Source organism: Portunus trituberculatus, chromosome 42 (assembly GCF_017591435.1).
Source record: "Portunus trituberculatus isolate SZX2019 chromosome 42, ASM1759143v1, whole genome shotgun sequence".
Taxonomy (NCBI): Eukaryota; Metazoa; Arthropoda; class Malacostraca; order Decapoda; family Portunidae; genus Portunus; species Portunus trituberculatus.
The window spans coordinates 25,404,884-25,428,843 of NC_059296.1; the positions used below are offsets into that span (position 1 = coordinate 25,404,884).

The 23,960-nt window shown below is 36.9% G+C and overlaps 1 protein-coding gene across 3 annotated transcripts in view; it reads right to left on the reverse strand.

The window, feature by feature from the left end:
• Positions 1 to 676: 676 nt before the first annotated feature.
• The window catches only part of LOC123517353 (phospholipid-transporting ATPase VA-like), a 135,009-nt gene continuing 111,725 nt past the window's right edge, over positions 677 to 23,960 (reverse strand). For 2 of the 3 annotated variants that reach the window (XM_045277367.1, XM_045277368.1), the window contains exons 22-25: positions 17,387 to 17,491; positions 16,603 to 16,790; positions 16,287 to 16,421; positions 677 to 4,242 (exon numbers count right to left, since the gene is read on the reverse strand). In XM_045277367.1, coding sequence (XP_045133302.1) covers positions 4,131 to 4,242; positions 16,287 to 16,421; positions 16,603 to 16,790; positions 17,387 to 17,491 — 540 coding nt within the window. In that variant the 3' untranslated portion in view covers positions 677 to 4,130. Of the gene's footprint in view, positions 4,243 to 5,103; positions 5,481 to 16,286; positions 16,422 to 16,602; positions 16,791 to 17,386; positions 17,492 to 23,960 lie in introns of those variants that run through there. The other variant, XM_045277369.1, reaches the window with a different exon arrangement.

Below are 23,960 nucleotides of genomic sequence, written 5' to 3' on the forward strand. Positions count from 1 at the left end.
CCCATTTTCCAATTATTTCCCAACTTTTCAGTCTTTTCTTTTTGGTCCTCCCTTGTTTCTAATAAACCTTCTGTTTTCCTTTAGTCTAACCCATTTCATACTACCAGATGCTGGAAGACTGCCCTGGCCTGCTTACACATCGGCCACACTAAATTTGCCCATTCTCATTTGATGTCCCATTCCCCTCCCCACCTCTGCCTCTTTTCCCCATCTTCTTTCATGTCCCACCTTCATGGCTCCTTGCCTTGCAGCCTTCCCCCACCTCTCTTCCCTGTTCTGTGCTCCCTGTCTTGCCGGCATTCTCACCGACTCCCCTTCTTTTCTCCCACTGCTCTTATGTCTTTCGTCCACGCCATTAGTGTTCTTAATCTGATCTAGCCCCTCTCGAATCCTCCTCCTCCTCCTAGCCCATGCTTATCCAATAGTACCATATGGCCTTGCTCCCTGGCACATTTCTCCATGTTATCTATCTCTCCACATTATAATTACAATTCCTCACTTGGATGCCATGTTATTGTAATTAAATTCTTAGGTGCACACCTTGTACACTATGCACTTCACCTCCTTATAAACCTATCCAATACATGAGCATGTAAAGACATGCATGAAAGTTTCATTGATAAGCACAGCTTCTAATTAAATTTTCGAAGGATCTATCGAAATGAAGATTTCACCAAAAACAGCAAAATATTTATTATGGCCATCAAAGTATTTTCTAATTATTTCATAAGTCAAGACTTTGTGCTGCAGTATTTTCTGGTGAAAATGACAAAAAAATATAATCTGTTTACTTAAAAAAGAAGATTCGCCTCAAATAAAGAAACGTGTGACAGTCACATAACAAAACTAAATGCGTTCAAAAACCTAAAAGTAAAAAACACAATTAACACTATTTTCTCCATACAATATAGGAATGTTAGTGACAGGATTACTGCACCATCCTCACTGACTTAGGCTTGTTTTACTACTATCACACTTCCTCACTGTGCTCTCACTCTGTCATATATATTCTTCCGCACACAAGTGTGTATTTACCTAATTGTGTTACAGGCTTCAGGCGGGGCTCATAGCCCCGTGTGTGTGTGTGTGTGTGTGTGTGTGTGTGTGTGTGTGTGTGTGTGTGTGTGTGTGTGTGTGTGTGTGTGTGTGTGTGTGTGTGTGTGTGTGTGTGTGTAAGGGGTTTGATTAATACAATTTTTTTGTGTGTGTATTAAATTGTTTTTTGTCATAACTTATTTCTGGCATGAGCTCAATGATGTGCAAAATCAACTTTTTTTTTTTTCACATAAACCATCTCTTTACTAGACTAGCCTTTCCTTTCACAAATAGTACTGAAGTACTTGAATGACAGTACTTTTTATCATCTACCTGGAAAATAACATCAGTAAACAAATCTATATTGACTTTGAATCCAATTTTGCATTATCTATACTCATCTCTACTAAGGCATTACCATTCATTGCTTTCAATCCCTATACATACACACAAAGAATGAGTGAATCCTGCATATCATACATACAAACACAAGTACCACATTAACATACTCAAGAATATGAGGGACAACAACCTATGGAAAGCAGAGCTTTCATACATAAAACAATAATAAAGTAAAAGTACAAATAAATTAATTAATTAATCAAAATAATAATAATGATAATAGAGAGTTCCTAAAGAGGATCAGAAATATACACTAACAAACAGTAGTGGTGATGGTGTTGACAGCATAGTGGCCAGGCTTACTGTAATTTTTGTAATGGTATGGTGATTTTCTATACTGGTGGTTGTTTGTTTAAAGTTTGATGAGTGAATAAGAGTCAGTAACAAAACATTAGCAGGACTAGTTGTACATACTAATACAGAGATAGTGGAACTTTCAGTAGTAGTTATAGTAATTACAGTAATGGCAGTAAAAGTAGTAGTAATAGTAGTGAAAGCATTGCCACTAGCAGTGTTTATGTTAGTAGTGGTGGTGGTCATGATATAGCAGTAGTAATTGTAGTTATTTATGATGAAGTTTTCTCTTATTCTTAATAGTAATTATAACAGTAGAAGTGGAAGAGGCTAGCAGTAGCAGTAATAGTGGTGATAGTTGCAACAAGACATGACACACAGTGGTAATGGATGGATAATTACAGTAAGGATGGCTATGGCAGTACTATCCTGTTATATTATTAAGAATGGCAGTTATTACTAACTTTATTAAGAAATGGATCTCTTCATTAACTGATGAGCAACAGGGATCAACTTTGTATACCATCCACTGTGCTTTACTCATATAAATAATTAAATTTTAGTTTCATTGCTATTTACAGTTTTTCCAGTAATATTAATATAGAAACTATATTACTGTATTTTTTGCTACAGGTGCATGACGTCAAATCCAGCTATTTCAATCATAACTCTTCATGATTTGCAATTTTCAAGATTCTCAAGATTCTTAACAAAAAGAGAAACCTGAAATAAGAACTCTTAAATTGTAGATGTAGACTAATAGATTTTGTGTTGAATTCAGAAACCTGATCCTCAAGTCAGGTGGTAAGGCAGGCCTAGGTGACATAGCAGGGCCAACAAGTGAGAAGGAGCTACACCCATGACACACACACTCATCACCTATGCTTTGCAATGTACACATGCATTCTCCTTTTCTTCTTTTTTTTTTTTTTTTCTAAAAGTACTTGAAAAAAGAAATCAAAATAATTGAATTATTATGTTGATTCTGAAAAATAAACTTTTAAACTTTTAGGATTCTATAGACAATGTATGATGCTTTACAATATCAATGGAACAACAAAGGAGAACTTTATCACTGAACCAGAAAATTCAGCACAAAGGATATGAAGAAATTTACCAAAGATTAAGAAATTATCAAAGATTAAATAAAAAGTATGCAATTACTATAATTCATCACTAGGATTCTCTGTTGATTGAGAGGTACATCTTGAACATCTTAAGAAACAAGCACTGACAGTCTAAAATCTACAATAATTTATTACTTACATCTGCTCTGCCAAAGCTGGAATTAACATCATAAACTAGTAGATATGCATGTATTCACTTTAAATTTTAAGTTTAATTACTTTGTCTGACCAATACTATTATACTGGTCTATCTAATTTGTACATTCCCTTATTACTCATCCAGTTTTATCTCATTCTGAATATTAAACAAACTGTAAATGTAATACTGATTGTTCCATCCCACATTGGGAAACAAACACTAAATTAATAGCCATTTTAACAGAAATATAACTGCACAATATGTACATTCCCTGATGATTATTCTGTCACACCATCTCAATAATCTGAATTCTTCATATAAAAAATAACTTCACTTATATACAGTATCATGAAAGCCCAGTATGATTTCCCTCATTTCTTAGGTCCTTACTACAAAAGAGGCAAGATGGCTCTGCATGTGGCCTGCCTCTGCCTAGCATCAAGGGATCCTAGCACTTGTATGGGAGCTGATGCACCCATCACTTTCCTTCATGTGGAAGCTCAATGAGTGAACGTTAAGAGCAGGTGAGTGACCACAACACTGGCAGCCAATCTATACCTAAGTGCTTCTTTTAAATTATATGGCATGACTGAAGCTCTGACATGGAATCCTTATACGTGATACCATATAAGTAGCAATGGGGTGAAATGTAGACATCTTCTATTACTGTGGTGTTCTGAATTACTCCACTTCTGGAATACTTTAACACAGAGACAGCAGTAAGCACAAGTTATCACAAGAGGTTTCATCATATAGATAAGTTTTTTTTATTTTCACAAAAATAAATTATTTCTTCATCTGGACACTCACTCAGATCTATGTATAGTTATTTACAATAGCACTGGTAAGCACAATTATGTTATGGTTGAATGAACAAGTAACTGTACCATTGTTATGGCTATTCTTTTATAATGATTCATAAAGAGGCTGCCACATGACTATTTCTTACATTGTAAGGACAACAGCCATAGCTGAAATGTGTTATGGAGGAGATATCACTTTCACATGATCATAAGGAACTTCTCCTATAAGTGTTTCACACATTTTCAACTAGTTGTCATAATTGTCACTAGCACTTTCAGAAACAAATAATCATTATTTCCACAGCCAAGATGGTTTCCTGAGTAGTGGTGCTATACTTCAGCTTCATCAGTGGTAGTGACAACAGTGGTTGTGGTGACAAGAGAGCTGTACGGATCAGACACATCCTCCTCTTCCTCTCCTTCCTTGTGCCGGACACCAGGTCTAAAAATACCATATTGTAATTAATACATATGCTATATAACATCTTTACACTTAACATGAACAGCTTTATCCCCATCACTCACTTCACATGAAGGATCAAACTAGTGCATAAGTATAAGCAAGTGGATAAAGCCTTCAAGAACAACAGAGAATGAGTGGAATATTTAACAACAGAAAATGCAGCTAATGACCAGGAACTGTCAAATAATGGCAGTGATAGCTATGTTTCATAGGTGTTTACATGGCAGTCATCCAGCAATAAGTTATGCCAGCCAGTCTAATTACTAGACCAGCTTTATCTAGATAATTAAACAAAAAATCTAAATTCAAAAAATTAAATTAATTATGAGTATGCAGGTTGAGAATCAATTACCTAGCATGCTCAGAATTTTGGAATACACACAAGCACACCTCTACTTATCACTGAGATGAGCAAAAAGAAAATAATAAAGATATTAGAAAATAAATAGATTATCTGAATGAATAAATAAAAATTAATAAACAAGATAATTCACACTCTTAAGTTTGTCGGCTCTGAACACAAGTAACAGATTAATAGAAATTGGAGAGTGATAGAAATGCAAGGAGTGAGAAACTGGTGATATGGAGTACAAATAGCAATGATGGAAGGTGCAGAACAGACTTATGATGCAAGATACGTAGGTCACGTCAGAGTCAGAAACATGTTCACTGTAGTCCGGTATACAGTATTACTGAAGCAAGACTGAAGACAGTATGACCACTACCATTTATTCTAGGAAAAAACTAACAGCAATGTGTTTGTCATTTATGTACAGAAGACAATAGGTGTGAAAAAAAAACTCATAAAAACCAGGCCAGAACAAAGGCATGCAACAAACCTGGAAAGAAGTTAAGGTCACAAGGAGAGGTTGGGGCCAGAGCAGTACCATACCACATACTCATCCCTTCATGCACATCCACATTTACTTCAAATGACTTGCTAACATTATTTACCATTTAAGATCAACTGTGGATTTGCCTTATTACAGTGACAGGTATTTTAACTTTTATTGAAATCAAGAAGAAATGAAGTACATGACCAATCTGTGCAAATAACCATGTCATGCTCGTATTCTACATGGTAACCTCAATTTAAATACATTTTTGTATAAAACTGTAATTGCAGAAGACAACTAAATTGGATCTGCATGAGTGCATGACAGTAATGTGTGGAGCCTGGCCCCAGGAGGTGTTAAGTGGTGTCTGGGTCCCGGCATCTGTACAGGGAAAGTGTGGGAAGGTGAGTCTTTGACAACAGATGTGGTTCTTTACACCTAACATGCTTCAGAAGTTTTCAGTCTGTCTCTGGCAAAAATCAAGATGTCAAAGGATGAAGGTAAACATGATATTTGTATAATCACACAGGAACCAAAATTGTTCCTCATATACATTGTCAGTCTCTTTCCACCACCAAGCAATAAATACGTACTGAGACCAGAAAAGACTTCAGAAATCTGAAATGGAAACTATAAGAGGCAATTCCTTTATAGCACTGCCATCCTGCTTACTCTTCCAAGCTTACAATGAACAAAGCAAATTTTCTCCTCTTTCCTCTTGATCATACTCTTCAGGGTTCAAAGCATAACATTTTTCACATATAGCAAGTCAAAAGTGTCACTAAATATTGTTTCAATGAGATCACTAACCAGGTTCAGAATGCAGTCATGCCAAGGAAGATTTAAAAGTTTTGGGTAATACAAATATGTGTCAGTTAGAATGCAAGTAGTAACAGTGAATTCAAATATTGGTTTACCTACAACAGTATCTTGGAGAAAAAAAATCCCAATAGCAAAATAAAAAAAATAAAAAAATACTACTCTTCCGTGTCTTAATTTTATTCCTGATAGCTGAGATCTGCAGGTATGAATGAAAATAAAAAAAGAAAAATCAGCAAAATAGACAGGCCATCCAGTACTAAAGACTAAATTTTCATTAACATTACAACCACCAAATTAAGTTCAATAGTATATGTGTGTATGTGTCTTTATGTGCATATATATATATATATATATATATATATATATATATATATATATATATATATATATATATATATATATATATATATATATATATATATATATATATATATATATATATATATATATATATATATATATATATATATATATATATATATATATATATATATATATATATATATATATATATATATATATATATATATATATATATATATATATATATATATATATATATATATATATATATATATATATATATATATATATATATATATATATATATATATATATATATATATATATATATATATATATATATATATATATATATATATATATATATATATATATATATATATATATATATATATATATATATATATATATATATATATATATATATATATATATATATATATATATATATATATATATATATATATATATATATATATATATATATATATATATATATATATATATATATAAGGAAGTTGGAGACTACAAAAAATGGCTACAAGAATGGTTCCAGAATGTAAAGGGATGACATGTGAGGAGAGACTAAAGGCTATGGATCTACCAACCCTGGAACAGAGAAGGGAGAGAGGGAATCTGATACAAGTTTATAAATTGATCAACTGAATGGACCAAGTGGAGAATGAGAAACTGATCCTGAGAGAAGAATATGACATTCGAAGCACAAGATGGCATAGAAAAAAGCTGTGAAAGGGAAGATGTCTGAGAGATGTTAAAAAATATAGTTTCCCACAAAGATGTGTTGAAACTTGGAACAGTTTGAGTGAAGAAGTGGTGTCAGCAACAAGTGTGCATAATTTTAAAGAAAAATTGGATAAGTGTAGATATTGAGACGGGGCCACACGAGCATAAACCCAGGCCCTGTAAAACTACAACTAGGTAAATACACACACATACACACCGCGTACTGTAGTAGTTAGCATGTTTGACTCACAATCGAGAGGCCCGGGTTCGAGTCCTGGTAAGTGGTGAAGCAAATGGGTAAGCCTCTTAATGTGTGGCCCCTGTTCACCAAGCAATAAATAGGTATAGGGATGTAACTCGAGGGGTTGTGGCCTCGCTTTCCCAGTGTGTGTTGTGTGTGGATGTGGTCTCAGTCCTACCCGAAGACCAGTCTATGAGATCTGTGCTCGCTCCGTAATGGGGAAGACTGGCTGGGTGACCAGCAGAGAACCGAGGTGAATTACACACACACACACACACACACACACACACACACACACACACACACACACACAGAAAAGTACAGCAAGAAAGGACTAAAGAAACTTACATATGAGCGAAATGTAATGTATTCCAACATAAATGGAGTGATATCGGGGATTTTAGAACTCAACGATTACTTGAGGGACAAGAACCCAGATATTGTGGGTCTTACTGAAACAAAACTGAGAGAGGGAGAAGACCTGATGAAGGTTGGAGAAGGGAAATATAACGTTTGGAAAAGAAATAGAGTAGGTAAGATGGGAGGAGGAGTGATGTTGCTGGTTAAAAAAGATATAAAGGTGGATCAAGTGAAAAAGGTATGGGAAAGGCAGAAGTGCTAAAGATCAGAGCAGAAACTAATGAAGGAAAAAAGAGGCACTACATAGTGGTGTACGTACCACCTAAGACAAATGCATGGTCAGTACAGGAATATGAAGAAATGATAAGTGATACAGGAACATGTCTGGAAGAAATGTTGGGTGGCTGTGAACGAACTATAATGATGGGAGATTTTAATTGTAAAGAGGTGTGTTGGGAGGACTGGTCAATGGAAGGATCAGAGACAACATGGGGAAATACACTATTGACACTGGCAATGGAAAATGTGTTAACTCAGTGGGTCAAAGAAGATACTAGGTTTGGAGGAGAGGGAGCATCGTCAAGACTGGACTTGGTCTTTAGTACAGAGCCAATGGTCATTGAGGAGATGAGGGTGGAGTGCCCTTTAGCAAAGAGTGATCATGCAGTTTTGGAGTTCAAGGTGATAGACGAAGAGAAATCTAGAAGAAATGAAGAATATAAAGTGGGAAGATGGAATTATGCCAAGACAGATTTTGGAAACCTAAAGAAATTCTTTCAAGAGACAAATTGGATGAAATTCAAGAGTGCTAAGGAGCAAATGAAAAGTGGAAGGAATTTATAAAAATATACAAAGAAGGTGAGAAAAATTTGTACCAATAAGACAACATAGAGAAGTTGGAAAGCAGGACTGGTTTAACGATAGATGTGAAAAGGCTAGAACAAGAAAAGAGGATGCATGGAAGAGGTGGAGAAGGAAAAGACGGATTAAGCAGTGGAAAGTTACAAAAGAGCAAGAAATGAATATGTGTTGATTAGAAGAGAAGAAAGAAAGAAACAAGAAAAGGATATAATTGATAAATGTAAAGACCAACCAAGGCTTTTTTACAGACATGTGAACAACAACATCAAAAATAGAGAAAGTATTGAAAGTTTAGAAGTAAATGGAGTATACAGTGAAGATCCCAGGAAATGGCAGAGGCTATGAATGGATGCTTTCGGAAGGTATTCACAAAGGAGACTGCTTTTGACAAACCACTGGTAATGGAACAGAAAGGGATTATGAAGGAGTTTCAAGTAACGGTGGAGGAGATCAAGAACATGATGGGGAGTTTAGAAGTGAGAAAAGCTGTGGGACCTGATGGGGTATCAGGATGGATTTTAAGAGAATGCAGGAGCAATTGGCAGAAAAAGTTTGTGAAGTAATTGATGCCTCATTAAGGGAAGGCGTAGTGCCCCAAGACTGGAAAAGAGCTAACATTGTCCCAATCTATAAATCAGGTAACAAGAGAGACCCATTGAACTATAGACCAGTGTCACTTACAAGTGTGGTAGCTAAGATGTGTGAGAGGGTGGTGAAGACTAGATGGACAGACTTCTTGGAGAAAATGACATACTTTGTGAGTGTCAATTTGGTTTTAGGAAAGGGCGTTCATGCACGACAAACCTGATATGTTACTATTCGAGGGTGATAGATGTAATACAGGAAAGAGATGGTTGGGCTGATGGAATATATCTGGATTTAAAAAAGGCCTTTGATAAGGTACCACACCAGAGACTGATCTGGAAACTTGAAATGGTAGGAGGAGTGCATGGCAGTTTACTAAAATGGATGGAAGACTTTTGGTAGGAAGAGAAATGAGAACAATAATTAAGGACAGACCATCAGAATGGGGATTGGTGGAGAGTGGAGTTCCACAGGGATCAGTGTTGGCACCAGTAATGTTCGCAGTCTACATAAATGACATGGTGGATGGGGTGTCCAGTTATGTGAGCCTATTTGCAGACGATGCAAAATTGTTACGAAAAGTGAGATGTGACAAAGATTGCGAACTACTCCAGGAAGACTTGGACAGAATATGGAAATGGAGCTGTACATGGCAAATGGAGTTCAACACGACAAAATGCAAGAAAATAGAGTTTGGCAAGAGTGAAAGAAGAATCAGGAGTATGTACAAGATAGGAAATGAAGACATAAAACCAGTCATGAAGAAAAGACCTTGGGGTGACAATTACCAATGACCTATCGCCAGAGAGACATATAAACAAAATAATTGGAGAAGTATTGAACTTATTGAGGAACATAAGAGTGGCGTTCAGATATCTAGATGAAGAAATGATGAAGAAAATAATTACTGCAATGATAAGACCGAGGCTTGAATATGCAACAATACAGTGGGCTCCGAACTTAAAGAAACACATAAGGAAACTAGAGAAAGTACAGAGGGCTGCAACGAAAATGGTGCCTGACTTAAGAGATTTGACTTATGAAGACAGACTGAAAAGAATGCAACTTCCAACCCTGGAAAACAGAAGAGAAAGGGGAGACCTGATAGCAATATACAGAGTGATGATTGGCATGGAAAAATGGATAGGGAAGATCTGTGTATGTGGAATGGAAGAATGTCGAGAGGGCATGGGAAAAACTAAAATGGCCACTTATAGGAGAGATGTGAAAAATATAGCTTCCTCATAGAAGGGTGGAAGCATGGAATAGTTTAGACGTGGAAGTGGTCAACGCAAGGAATATTCATGATTTTAAGAAAAGCTGGACATTAATAGATATGGAGACGGGACAACACGAGCATAGCTCTTTTCCGTATGTTACAATTAGGTAAATACAATTAGGTAAATACACACACACACACACACACACACACACACACACACACACACACACACACACACACACACACAGGACACACACACAACAGATTACAGGAAACACACACAAAGAGGATATTGGAAGAATATTAGATAATTTGGATGAGAAAAGCAATGGAGCTGATGGTGATCAGGTGGTGAAAAGAATGAAAGACAAATATGATAATTTGGGAAATAATTACAAGTTTACTAAATGAAGGAAAAGTTTAGAATGGAAGAGAGAATGTAATAGATATTTAAAGGAGGAAAGGCAAGAACCATTAAAAGATGGTGTCACTTACAAGTGATGGGGAAGTTGTGTGAAATAATTATCAAAGAAAAATGGGTTAAACATCTGAAGAAGAACAAGTCATATGAACAGAAATTTGGGTTCAGGACAGGACGGTCATGTGTATGGAGTTCAACACAAAAATGCAAGAAGACACACACACACACACACACACACACACACACACACACACACACACACACACACGGGACATCATCGATGGCGGATGTGGTCGCTGAGCTCCAGAGCAATCATCTCTAATTCTACAGTTACCATTGCCTAAGAGTAACCAAGGTGGGAAAGGAGCTGGTAATGTTTGTCCCGTCTCCATATAGTCATGTTAACTGTTGATTAGCAAAATAATGTTTGAGCCATCAGCTGGTTTGTTTACATCTGCGCAACATGGCGGCCGTGAATTCGAAAGATGAATCAGACTTCACAGGATTTCAAGGAATAATGGAGAAGAGCGCTTATGTGAAGAAAATTCTGGAGTTGGAAGGTAAAATTGAAAAACTGTTTGAAAAGTATGGGGGCCTGGAAACGAGTTATGACAATGTATTGAAAGAGTGTGCCGATATGAAGAAGGAAAATGAAGCACTGAAAGAGGAAGTTAAGCTAATTAAAGTGAATTGCAAAAATGTGGAGAATCTCTAGGAAAAGTGATGGAGAAGCAGGCTGAATGGAAAAAGTCAGGAAGTGGAAAGAAAGGAGGTAAATTACAAAGTTGCAAGTCTGGAAAAGGAAATCAAAGAGTCTGGGGAGAAAACTTTGGGCCTTGCTGAAATTATAGATCAACAGATCATAGAAGAGAAGATTGCTGAGAAAGTGGTGAAGGTTATTAAGTCAAATGAGACATTGGTGAGGGAAACTGTAGACAAAAAGAGATGTGTGGTGATATTTGGTGTGGAGGAGGATAAGACACCGAGTAAAATGGAGAGAGAGAAAACATAAAAAGGTGATAAATAATATCATTAATGTGGTGCAGGAGGAGGAAAAGACCTAGTACAAGAAATAGAGGACTTCCATAGAATTGGAAAGTTCACAAGAGAAGGTATGAGGCCAATAAGAATCAAACTTAAGTCACAAAAGGATGTAGATGAATTGGTGGAGAAGTCATGGAGGCTAGCCCAGCAGGAAACAACAAGGAAGATTTGGTTGAGAAGAGATCTCGGTGAAAAGGAAAGAGAAATGTTAAATGAGTTGAGAAAGGAGGCTTTGAAAAAAATGAAGAGAGGACAGAAGAGGAGAAGAAAGAGTTTTTCTGGAGAATCTTGGATATGAGACTGAGGAAGTGGTTCATAACCCAGAAAAGTACAGCAAGAAAGGACTAAAGAAACTTACGTATGAGCGGAATGTAATGTATTCCAACATAAATGGAGTGATATCGGGATTTTAGAACTCAACGATTACTTGAGGGACAAGAACCCAGATATTGTGGGTCTTACTGAAACAAAACTGAGAGAGGGAGAAGACCTGATGATGGTTGGAGAAGGAAATATAATGTTTGGAAAAGAAATAGAGTAGGTAAGATGGGAGGAGGAGTGATGTTGCTGGTTAAAAAGATATAAAGGTGGATCAAGTGAAAGAAGGTATGGGAAAGGCAGAAGTGCTAAAGATCAGAGCAGAAACTAATGAAGGAAAAAGAGGCACTACATAGTGGTGTACGTACCACCTAAGACAAATGCATGGTCAGTACAGGAATATGAAGAAATGATAAGTGATACAGGAACATGTCTGGAAGAAATGTTGGGTGGCTGTGAACGAACTATAATGATGGGAGATTTTAATTGTAAAGAGGTGTGTTGGGAGGACTGGTCAATGGAAGGATCAGAGACAACATGGGGAAATACACTATTGACACTGGCAATGGAAAATGTGTTAACTCAGTGGGTCAAAGAAGATACTAGGTTTGGAGGAGAGGGAGCATCGTCAAGACTGGACTTGGTCTTTAGTACAGAGCCAATGGTCATTGAGGAGATGAGGGTGGAGTGCCCTTTAGCAAAGAGTGATCATGCAGTTTTGGAGTTCAAGGTGATAGATGAAGAGAAATCTAGAAGAAATGAAGAATATAAAGTGGGAAGATGGAATTATGCCAAGACAGATTTTGGAAACCTAAAGAAATTCTTTCAAGAGACAAATTGGATGAAATTCAAGAGTGCTAAGGAGCAAATGAAAAGTGGAAGGAATTTATAAAAATATACAAAGAAGGTGAGAAAAATTTGTACCAATAAGACAACATAGAGAAGTTGGAAAGCAGGACTGGTTTAACGATAGATGTGAAAAGGCTAGAACAAGAAAAGAGGATGCATGGAAGAGGTGGAGAAGGAAAAGACGGATTAAGCAGTGGAAAGTTACAAAAGAGCAAGAAATGAATATGTGTTGATTAGAAGAGAAGAAAGAAAGAAACAAGAAAAGGATATAATTGATAAATGTAAAGACCAACCAAGGCTTTTTACAGACATGTGAACAACAACATCAAAAATAGAGAAAGTATTGAAAGTTTAGAAGTAAATGGAGTATGCAGTGAAGATCCCAGGAAATGGCAGAGGCTATGAATGGATGCTTTCGGAAGGTATTCACAAAGGAGACTGCTTTTGACAAACCACTGGTAATGGAACAGAAAGGGATTATGAAGGAGTTTCAAGTAACTGTGGAGGAGATCAAGAATATGATGGGGAGTTTAGAAGTGAGAAAAGCTGTGGGACCTGATGGGGTATCAGGATGGATTTTAAGAGAATGCAGGAGCAACTGGCAGAAAAAGTTTGTGAAGTAATTGATGCCTCATTAAGGGAAGGTGTAGTGCCCCAAGACTGGAAAAGAGCTAACATTGTCCCAATCTATAAATCAGGTAACAAGAGAGACCCATTGAACTATAGACCAGTGTCACTTACAAGTGTGGTAGCTAAGATGTGTGAGAGGGTGGTGAAGAATAGATGGACAGACTTCTTGGAGAAAATGACATACTTTGTGAGTGTCAATTTGGTTTTAGAAAAGGGCGTTCATGCACGACAAACCTGATATGTTACTATTCGAGGGTGATAGATGTAATACAGGAAAGAGATGGTTGGGCTGATGGAATATATCTGGATTTAAAAAAGGCCTTTGATAAGGTACCACACCGGAGACTGATCTGGAAACTTGAAATGGTAGGAGGAGTGCATGGCAGTTTACTAAAATGGATGGAAGACTTTTGGTAGGAAGAGAAATGAGAACAATAATTAAGGACAGACCATCAGAATGGGGCTTGGTGGAGAGTGGAGTTCCACAGGGATCAGTGTTGGCACCAGTAATGTTCGCGGTCTACATAAATGACATGGTGGATGGGGTGTCCAGTTATGTGAGCCTATTTGCAGACGATGCAAAATTGTTAAGAAAAGTGAGATGTGACAAAGATTGCGAACTACTCCAGGAAGACTTGGACAGAATATGGAAATGGAGCTGTACATGGCAAATGGAGTTCAACACGACAAAATGCAAGAAAATAGAGTTTGGCAAGAGTGAAAGAAGAATCAGGAGTATGTACAAGATAGGAAATGAAGACATAAAACCAGTCATGAAGAAAAAGACCTTGGGGTGACAATTACCAATGACCTATCGCCAGAGAGACATATAAACAAAATAATTGGAGAAGTATTGAACTTATTGAGGAACATAAGAGTGGCGTCAGATATTTAGATGAAGAAATGATGAAGAAAATAATTACTGCAATGATAAGACCGAGGCTTGAATATGCAACAATACAGTGGGCTCGAACTTAAAGAAACACATAAGGAAACTAGAGAAAGTACAGAGGGCTGCAACAAAATGGTGCCTGACTTAAGAGATTTGACTTATGAAGACAGACTGAAAAGAATGCAACTTCCGACCCTGGAAAACAGAAGAGAAAGGGGAGACCTGATAGCAATATACAGAGTGATGATTGGCATGGAAAAATGGATAGGGAAGATCTGTGTATGTGGAATGAAAGAATGTCGAGAGGGCATGGGAAAAACTAAAATGGCCACTTATAGGAGAGATGTGAAAAATATAGCTTCCTCATAGAAGGGTGGAAGCATGGAATAGTTTAGACGTGGAAGTCGTCAACGCAAGGAATATTCATGATTTTAAGAAAAAGCTGGACATTAATAGATATGGAGACGGGACAACACGAGCATAGCTCTTTTCCCGTATGTTACAATTAGGTAAATACAATTAGGTAAATACACACACGAGAGAGAGAGAGAGAGAGAGAGAGAGAGAGAGAGAGAGAGAGAGAGAGAGAGAGAGAGAGAGAGAGAGAGAGAAATATTAGGATATGGGACAGGTGCAGAGGATCAAGGTGGTTTCTGCCATGGTTAACTCCTTAAGAGAAGAGAATTCATTTGCATCCACTGACCCATCAAATCATGACAAAATATTAAGTACAGCAAAAACATAGTATGTGACAAATACAAAAGCTAAACAGCACTAGTAAAACAAAACAAGGACAGGACAAACAAGTGCATTAAATTGAGAAATGATCTCACTCTGAGTTCAGCCAGGAGGTAGTGCCTGTTGGGAAAAGGTCAGAAAGATGGTTAGAATAAGTGAAAAGGAGAAAATTATCCATGCATATGAGGATTTAAGTTATAAAAGCAAGCTGAACTGAGGACTAGTGAAACTCTTCTGATAGAATACAGGAATGATATAACAGGATGGTGTCTCTAGTTACTCAGTCTTTCAGTCACAGTTATTCAGTTAAAAAGGGTGAAGTTTTTATCAATTAATCTTCAAGGATCTAGCTGATGGCAAATAACTTGTTTAAAAATTTTCATTACTGATTTCACTGCATGAAAAACAGCACAGACACACATCTTTACCTACAGGGTGGCCACATGCTTGAGAAATTTATCATAATTTGCAAAAAAACTAGCAACAAGTATATGACCAAGCTCATTTTTGGGAATATACCTTGGATGTACTTAAAACATTCATTGTATAAAGCCTATACTTAGATACAATAAAATATGGCTCCTGCTTTGCAATAAAATGTCAAATCTCACAATTTATTGAATATTAATCAGGAGAAGAAGTAAAAAAAAATATAAAAGACAAATGAACAAATGAAAACCACTCAGCATATGTCTTAAGCAATTCCAGCCATCACTCACTCATTACCAGCATTATTTCTACGAGACAACAAAGCATCAAATTTGTATATCTTTAAAGCAATTATGTCAAATGTCATCCATGGGAAAAATAACTACATTGGCAAAATAAGAGATCTTAGAGCCAGCAACACAACCATCACATGAAAATACTATATATGTACTCATTTTGCAGCATTCAACTACAACCTGTAGAAAAGACACAAGCAATAAAGAAATATAGAGAGGTGTGACAGTGCAAGAAATAATTTATCAGAGAGGTATTCAATGGTCATCATAAACATGTTTTCTAAATTATGCAAGATGAAAAGTTTTGAATGAAAAAGTGCAATGTCCAAATAAGAACATTTTTCTAGGAACAATGAGCATGCCATCATCCACCCCTACACTATTTGATGCACCATGTCAAGGAAAACTACAGGAACTAAAGCAGCTCAATACCTGTAAGTTGAGGATGTTGATGTGGAGGCAGACCAGGAGACTATAAAATCCATCAGTCTCGATGAGCGGTGCTGGAGCAAGGCTTGAGTCACTTCATCAGGATTCAGGGAGCACTGCAACGCTCGCACCACAAACCTGCATGTGACACAAAGATGGAGGCAAAAAAAAGTAAATAAATAAATAAATAAGAAAAAAATATTGTAATAATGATAACAAGTCATCCCTATGCAAGTGAAAGAACAATATGTGACAGAAAGAGCACACATTCTGGATGATATACATATGGTACAAAATTTACAAAGATCCGCAAACGAACCTGGGAAGGACAGCAAGGATGGACGTCAGAATAACAGCAAGCCAATGTACTTCAGTAGCGAGTGCATGCCCCAGTTCTCCATACTGGCTGGGTGATCCCATACATGCACGGCATGTAGCAGTGTAGAGTGCTCCAAAAATATAAAAGAGTAGGAGAGAAGCAACCAGACTACCAATGTGTAAGACAGTCTGGGAAAGAAAGTTTACTATTACTTAACATTATAAGTATAAAATGTAGATGATTTCCTCCATCTGCATGTGCTAGTCCCAATACGACTTCATACAACATATTTGTTGCTCTCTTATGACATGGTACTGAAGAGACAAATTATATCCCACTTCAAATTATTGTATCTATATGTTTAACAAAATTGCCTCTTGATGAACAGACATACAAAATACAAAGTAACAAAAGGCCATGATACACCTGGTAAAAAGTGAGATGAGATTACAACCACATGAGATGACTATAATCAGTGTATGACAAAGCATGATACAGGTTACAGTTCATGAAGAAGAGGAAGGACAAAGAAGTTTCTAATTTTCATTATGTGCAGGGAATGGAATGGATGTACAATGGGCAGCAAGCATGAAGCAATTCTGTTAGGCCCTGATGCATACAGAGGAGTATGTGAGATTCTTCCATATTAAAGTATGGTTCTCAACTAAATAAATTTAAGCTTGAAAAGATATCTGCCCATTTCTTTTAGTTATCCTTCTTACAATGATTAAAATGGCCTAACTAATATCAAACCATTCTGACCTTGAGAAAAACAACGACTCACCCATGCTTTCGTTTCAATTGCTATATGGAGTGACTGAGCCAGGAGGCAGGCATGAGTCACTGTCATCCCAAACTCGTACATTCCTGTGGTTCTTTCTTGATAAAACTGTAAAGGAAAATACCAGGAAAATGGTTACGATGTAAAACACTCAAAATATATGTAAGTAAAGATATCTGTTTATACTACTTACAACAAAACTTACTAAACTTGGAAGTTACTTGTAATCACCCTAATCAAAAGATCACTATGGAAACAATGGGCTAAAAAAATGCTATCTTAATATGACTAAGTGCTGAACCCATTATATCAGGAGTTTCTAATTTGTACATCACTGACATCAATAACTTGAGATTAGCTTTATTCTGAATTTTACCCTAGTTGTCCAAATGTACACATCACTTCAAGAAGAGGTTGGAAAATTAATTTTTTTTTTAATTCTTTTATCTATTTATTTATTTATCTATTTCTAATTTAGTTTACTTTTTTTTTTGTGTGTGTGTGTGTGTATTTACCTAGTTGTATTTACCTAGTTCTATTGTGCATAGTTCAAACGGGGCTCATAGTGTTCTGTCTCCGTCTCCATTTATCTAATTTTTCCATTAAGTTGTGCACATTATGTGCTATAACAATTTCATTATTGAATGCATTCCACTTTTCCACCGTTCTGTGTGGAAAACTGTATTTTCCAATATCTTTCACACACTGCCTCATCCTAATCTTCTTTTCATGTCCTCTTGTCCTTTCATCTTCTTCTGTCAATAGCACCAGGTCTTCCTTGTCTATCTTTTCAATGCAATTGACAATCTTGTACATTGTTATTAGGTCACCACATTCTCTTCTATCTTGTAAGGTTGGCAGTCCTATTTCCTTCAGTCATTCTTCAATTGTTAGGTCCTTTAATTCCAGCACCATCTTTGTAGCAATCTTCTATATCCTTTCTAATCTTCTTATATCCTTTTTAGAGTTTGGAGACCACACCACTAATGCATATTCCAGCCTTGGACATATCATGATTGTGATGATTTTTTTATAATATCTTTGTCCATGTATTGAAATGCCACTCTTATGTTCGTCAACATTTTATATGATATACTAAATACCTTGCTTATGTGTTTTTTTCGGAGCACAGATTTTCCTGCATAATTACTCCCAGATCTTTTTCCTCTTTAGTCTTCATTATTTGTTCCTCTCCCATTACATAGTTCCATAGCGGTCTTCTTTTACTCTTTCCTAGTTGCATTATGTGACATTTCTTGGCATAAAACTAAAATTTCCACTTCCTTCTCCACTCATAGATCTTGTTTATATCTTCCTGTAACAACAGACAGTCCTCTCTGTTTTTGATAACTCTTAGCAGTTTTGCATCATCAGGAAATAAATTTATATAACTGTTTATCCCAATGTGAATGTCATTTATATAAATCTGAAACATAATTGGGGTTAACAATGACCTTAGTGGCACTCCGCTAGAGTACTGGAGGGTCTGCGCACAAGGTGGGTATGTGCGTTATGTTCCGTGTTAAGTCCCATACCATATAAACAGAGTGTGGAAATGACAAGGCAAAGTTCAATTTTTCTGCCAGTACCTTTCCACTATTGTTTGCGTACACAGAACAAGGCAGTGTGTTTTCCATCATAAGTGAGATATGTTGTGGTCTGCTAACGGTTTTGATAGTACACATGAATGTCTGTGTTAGTCACTGTGCCACCTATTTTCATACAAAACTAACATTACTTGTCAATGAATTCATCGTTATTATGCCTGGCTGTCAAATGGTTGAGGTTAAACATGTCTAGTCTCAACAAATAAGAAATGTGTGGGTAACGCGTAAGCCTTCCATAAAATGACCTTCGAGGGTAGCGCGTCAAACAGAGTAGGGCATTACTAGGCTATAGTTAAACTAAATTATACTGGCCCACAGGATGAGGCTGATAATCTATGTGACATTACCATATCTCTCATTACTTCAAGGAAAACGGAATAACAGTTTTCTATTCAATTTAATACATGATTTCCTAAAAAAAAAAAAAAAAAAAAAGTGGGGTGGGAGACAAAAGAGATATGATGTCTGCTGGTGATTATGTGGTAAGTAAATAAATACAGTAAAGGTGCTGGTTATACAAGTGAAAATGAGACTGGTAATTTACATAATATTTACTGTTATATCCTTTCAAGATACCCAATCTAACATAGTGAATGATGAGAAGAAACATAAGATGAGACACCATTTTAATTTAGTTATTGGCCTAAGCTCCACTTATTTACTGAACATCACTGAATGCAGAGACTTTTGTTTGGCTGTACAACACACAGTAAGACCGAGAAACATCAGTGTGTACTTCTATTGTGGTGACCAGAAAGTCGAGACGATTTGCATGTGCATGCCTACCTGGTGACATCACTACCCCCCTTCCCCAGGAAAAAATAAAAAGCTAGTTTGCAATCTTTTTCTTTTTTTCTTTTACTCTTATGCCTTTACAAGCAAGAGGAATTACTAACTACTTAATGAGAACGATTTTGATAGCTTGTGGATAAGAATAAAAAACTTATGACACTTTTTTTTTTTTTTTTATACCATGTGGGCTTTTCACGGGAATTTATGGGCTAAAGGGGATACTTATTAAGGGTACCTCCTATTTCAAAGCCCACCCGCTAGGAAACCGTTGCCCCGAGTGAGGAAGCCCAACCTACACTCAGACCGTAGACAGGATTCGAACCCGTGCGCTTGGAGACCCCTCGGATCCCAAAGCACGCACGGATCCACTGTACCACGGCGGCCCCACTTAGCACAATAACACGATATAACTTATCGTGTAAACATATCAGTAGGCACACTGAGCCGGCGTAACCTTCCTTCACTTATAGTACTCCATGCTGAGAAACTGTAATGACAGAGGGCAGTGTAATATCCGCCATCATAGCAGATACAATTTTACACTACTGGTAAAACTTTCATGGTCGTATTCCAGTCTGCAGGTATCGTAGCTGATAATGTCTGCTTAAGGTATCGCAGACTGCCTTCTCTACTTTAGTTACTTTACCCCCAAAATGACTATGTATCTCTGATCACAGTTCTCATTTCCCTATTCTTCAAATAATCTCTTGTCCATTCTAGCAAAGTTCCTCACATTCCTCCTATGTTCTCTACTTTCCAAAGTAGTGTTCCATAGGGGACTTTATCCAAAAAGCCTTTTTTTTAAATCCAGATATACTGTGTCCACCCCTCCGTCTCTGTTTTCCAGTCCTGCAATAACTCTCAAGTAGAAGCTTAATAAGTTTGATACACATAACCTCCCTGTCCTGAACCCAAATTGTCTGTTCGATATGACTTGCTCCTCTTTTAGAAAATTAACCCATTTTTTTTTAATAATTATTTCACACAACTTCTCCAAAACACTTGTAAGTGACACTGGTCTGTAGTTCAGTGGTTCAGTTGCCTTTCCTCCTTTAAACATCGGTATTACGTTGGCTCTCTTCCATTCTTGTGGAACTTTCACTTCAATTATTGAATTTGTAATTATTTCACAAATTGGATCCAGTAGTTGCTCTTTATATTCTTTTAACACCCAGCCTGATACACCATCTGGCTTTTCTGACGTTCAACTTATCCAATAATCTTTCAATATCCTCTTTGTGCACTACGATCTCCTGTAATCCTTGGCAATGCAATGTCCTATTAGGTTCTATTAAATCATCTTCTGCAGTGAACACCGTTTTGAAGCTCTCATTCATTATTTCACACATTTCCATCTCTGTTTGATATGTCTTCCCTCCTTTAATTATTTTTTCTATTGTTTCCTTGTTCTTCGTTTTGCCATTTATAAACTTGTAAAAAAGTTTGGGTTCGTCTTTGCTTTTATTCACCACATCTTTCTCAAAGTTTCTTTCTACCACTCTTCTTATTCTAATACAGTAAAACCTCGCTTGACGAACGTCTCTAAGGACGAACAGTTCAGGAGACGACCAAAAAATTTGTCAATATATCAACCCAGGGGACGAACGATATTTCGCGGGACGAACGCGGTTAAACGGCTCGCTGTCGGGCGAACCGTTTGTGTGATAGCCAATGCGGCTATCACACAACAACAAAACAAAACATAAGCACAAAAGAAAATAGAAACAGGAACATATGAAAAATATTACATAACATAATGTCCATGCCACCACGATTTTCTCCTGTTTTTCTTGGGCATGGTGATGTTACTGTAGCTTTCTCGGCATTATCCTTGCTGCTCTGGTGGCTCTCAGCATTGCCGTCATCATCATCCTGGCCATGTCCAGGTACTGCAGATTGTGGAACATCCATCGCAGCCTGGCAAGGAACACCGCCCTACTGCCCGCTCCTCTCACACTGAGCATCACCTCCGAGGATCAAAGGAATTTCTTGGCCACGTACCTTTAACTTCCCTTCTTGGAAATCCAAACTTGCTCCCACATGCATGAGGAAGTCAATCCCCAGCAGGCAAGGGTCTTCCAAGGCAGAGACGAAGACTGGCAATCTTTCCATGTTTCCCACGCTGATGTTCACTATAACGGGGCACCACATAACGGCACTGACGTGACGCTACACAGCTGTTGTGTAGCTCTGGCACGCTGCGCACATCCAAAGTCCTCTCTCTTGACTGTCTTCTCGGATCTTGTCTGTCTTCCTCCCCATCCTCCTCTCCTCCATTCCATCATGCCATCAACGTCCAGTCTCTCCAGTAAATAACCTTTTCTTTTTTATTCATTTTATCATCATTTTGATAGCATTTAGGTAAGTCAAACAATTTAGGCTTTCTATAATTATTTCATTCATGTCATGCATACATTAAAAGTCTATTTTGAATGGGTTTTATGGATAAAAGTATGATTTTTTTTTGGTCTGGAACGGATTAATGGTATTTCAATACATTCTTATGGGAAAAATTTATTCAGGGGACGAACAAATTGGGTGACGAACAGGATTTAGGAACGAATTATGGTCGTGAGCTGAGGTTTTACTGTATATTAATTTCTCGCATCCCTATACTATCATCTGTTATGGTCATTTCTCTGTTTTAAGAGTTTCCTCCAAGCTTTATCTTTTGCTGTTTTAGCTTGTATGCATCTAGCATTGTACCAAGCATGTATTTTTTTCTTAACTCTATAAACAGGTACAAATTTTTTTACTCCATTATATTTCTGTAAGAATGTCATATTTCCCTTGTATTGTCTTTCTGTACATAATGTTTCTCCACTCAATATCAGCAAAATAGATCCTTAATTTTTCAAAATCCGCTCTTGCATAATTTAATCTCTCTCCTTTGTAGTCATCTCTGTAACTTATCCCATCTTCCACCTAAATTTGCATCTTTAATGTCACATGGTCACTTCTTCCCATTGGACTAAGACATTGTATGATTGGAGGGGACTCTGGTGTCTTTGTGAATACTAAGTCAAGCAACAATGGTTCTTCTTTACCCCTGTACCTTGTTGACTCCTCCACCCATTGATCCATTGCATTAAAAATAGTCAACTGTAACACTTCCTTGCTCCACTGTCCAGCATTATCTATTATTTCCATCTCTCTCCAGTTTACATTTTTGCAGTTAAAGTCTTGAACTAAAAGTATTCTTCTATCTCTTCTTATCATGTTATCTAGGCACTTAATCACCTCTCTTTGCATATCTTTATGCTCTTCAGTTCCCCATGTATTTGTCTTAGGTGGCACATATGTAACTATAATCTTTCTCTTCTTCGATTCCTCTGTTTTGATTGTTACTCCCATTACTTCCACTTTGTTCTCTCCTTATTGCACATCCTCCACAATTATATATCATCATGAACCATTATTAGCACTCCTCCTCCCCCTTTATCCTTCCTGTCTCTCCTTCAGCTATTATATCCTTCCTCTTTAAAGTTAACATGGATCTGCTCTCTTAATTTTGTTTCAATGATGCACATTTCATCTAGCTTTTTCTCTTTCATATAATCTCTAACCTCCAACATGCTTGATAACAACCTATCTATATTAGTATAACCTCTCTTTGCATATCTTTATGCTCTTCAGTTCCCCATGTATTTGTCTTAGGTGGCACATATGTAACTATAATCTTTCTCTTCTTCGATTCCTCTGTTTTGATTGTTACTCCCATTACTTCCACTTTGTTCTCTCCTTATTGCACATCCTCCACAATTATATATCATCATGAACCATTATTAGCACTCCTCCTCCCCCTTTATCCTTCCTGTCTCTCCTTCAGCTATTATATCCTTCCTCTTTAAAGTTAACATGGATCTGCTCTCTTAATTTTGTTTCAATGATGCACATTTCATCTAGCTTTTTCTCTTTCATATAATCTCTAACCTCCAACATGCTTGATAACAACCTATCTATATTAGTATAAGTCGCTCTTAATTTCTTGCCTCTTCCACGACCTCCTCTTTCTTCCGTAGGTACCACTTCTTTAGTCTTTTATCCAGAACCCTCCAGTAAAAATTCTTTTTCTTGATCTCTGTCCTTTTCTCGTTTTTTTCCTTAGCTTCACTTCTTAGCACTTTTTCCTTTTCCCTCTCCTCTAGGTTCATATCTCTTTTTATCCATATATCTTT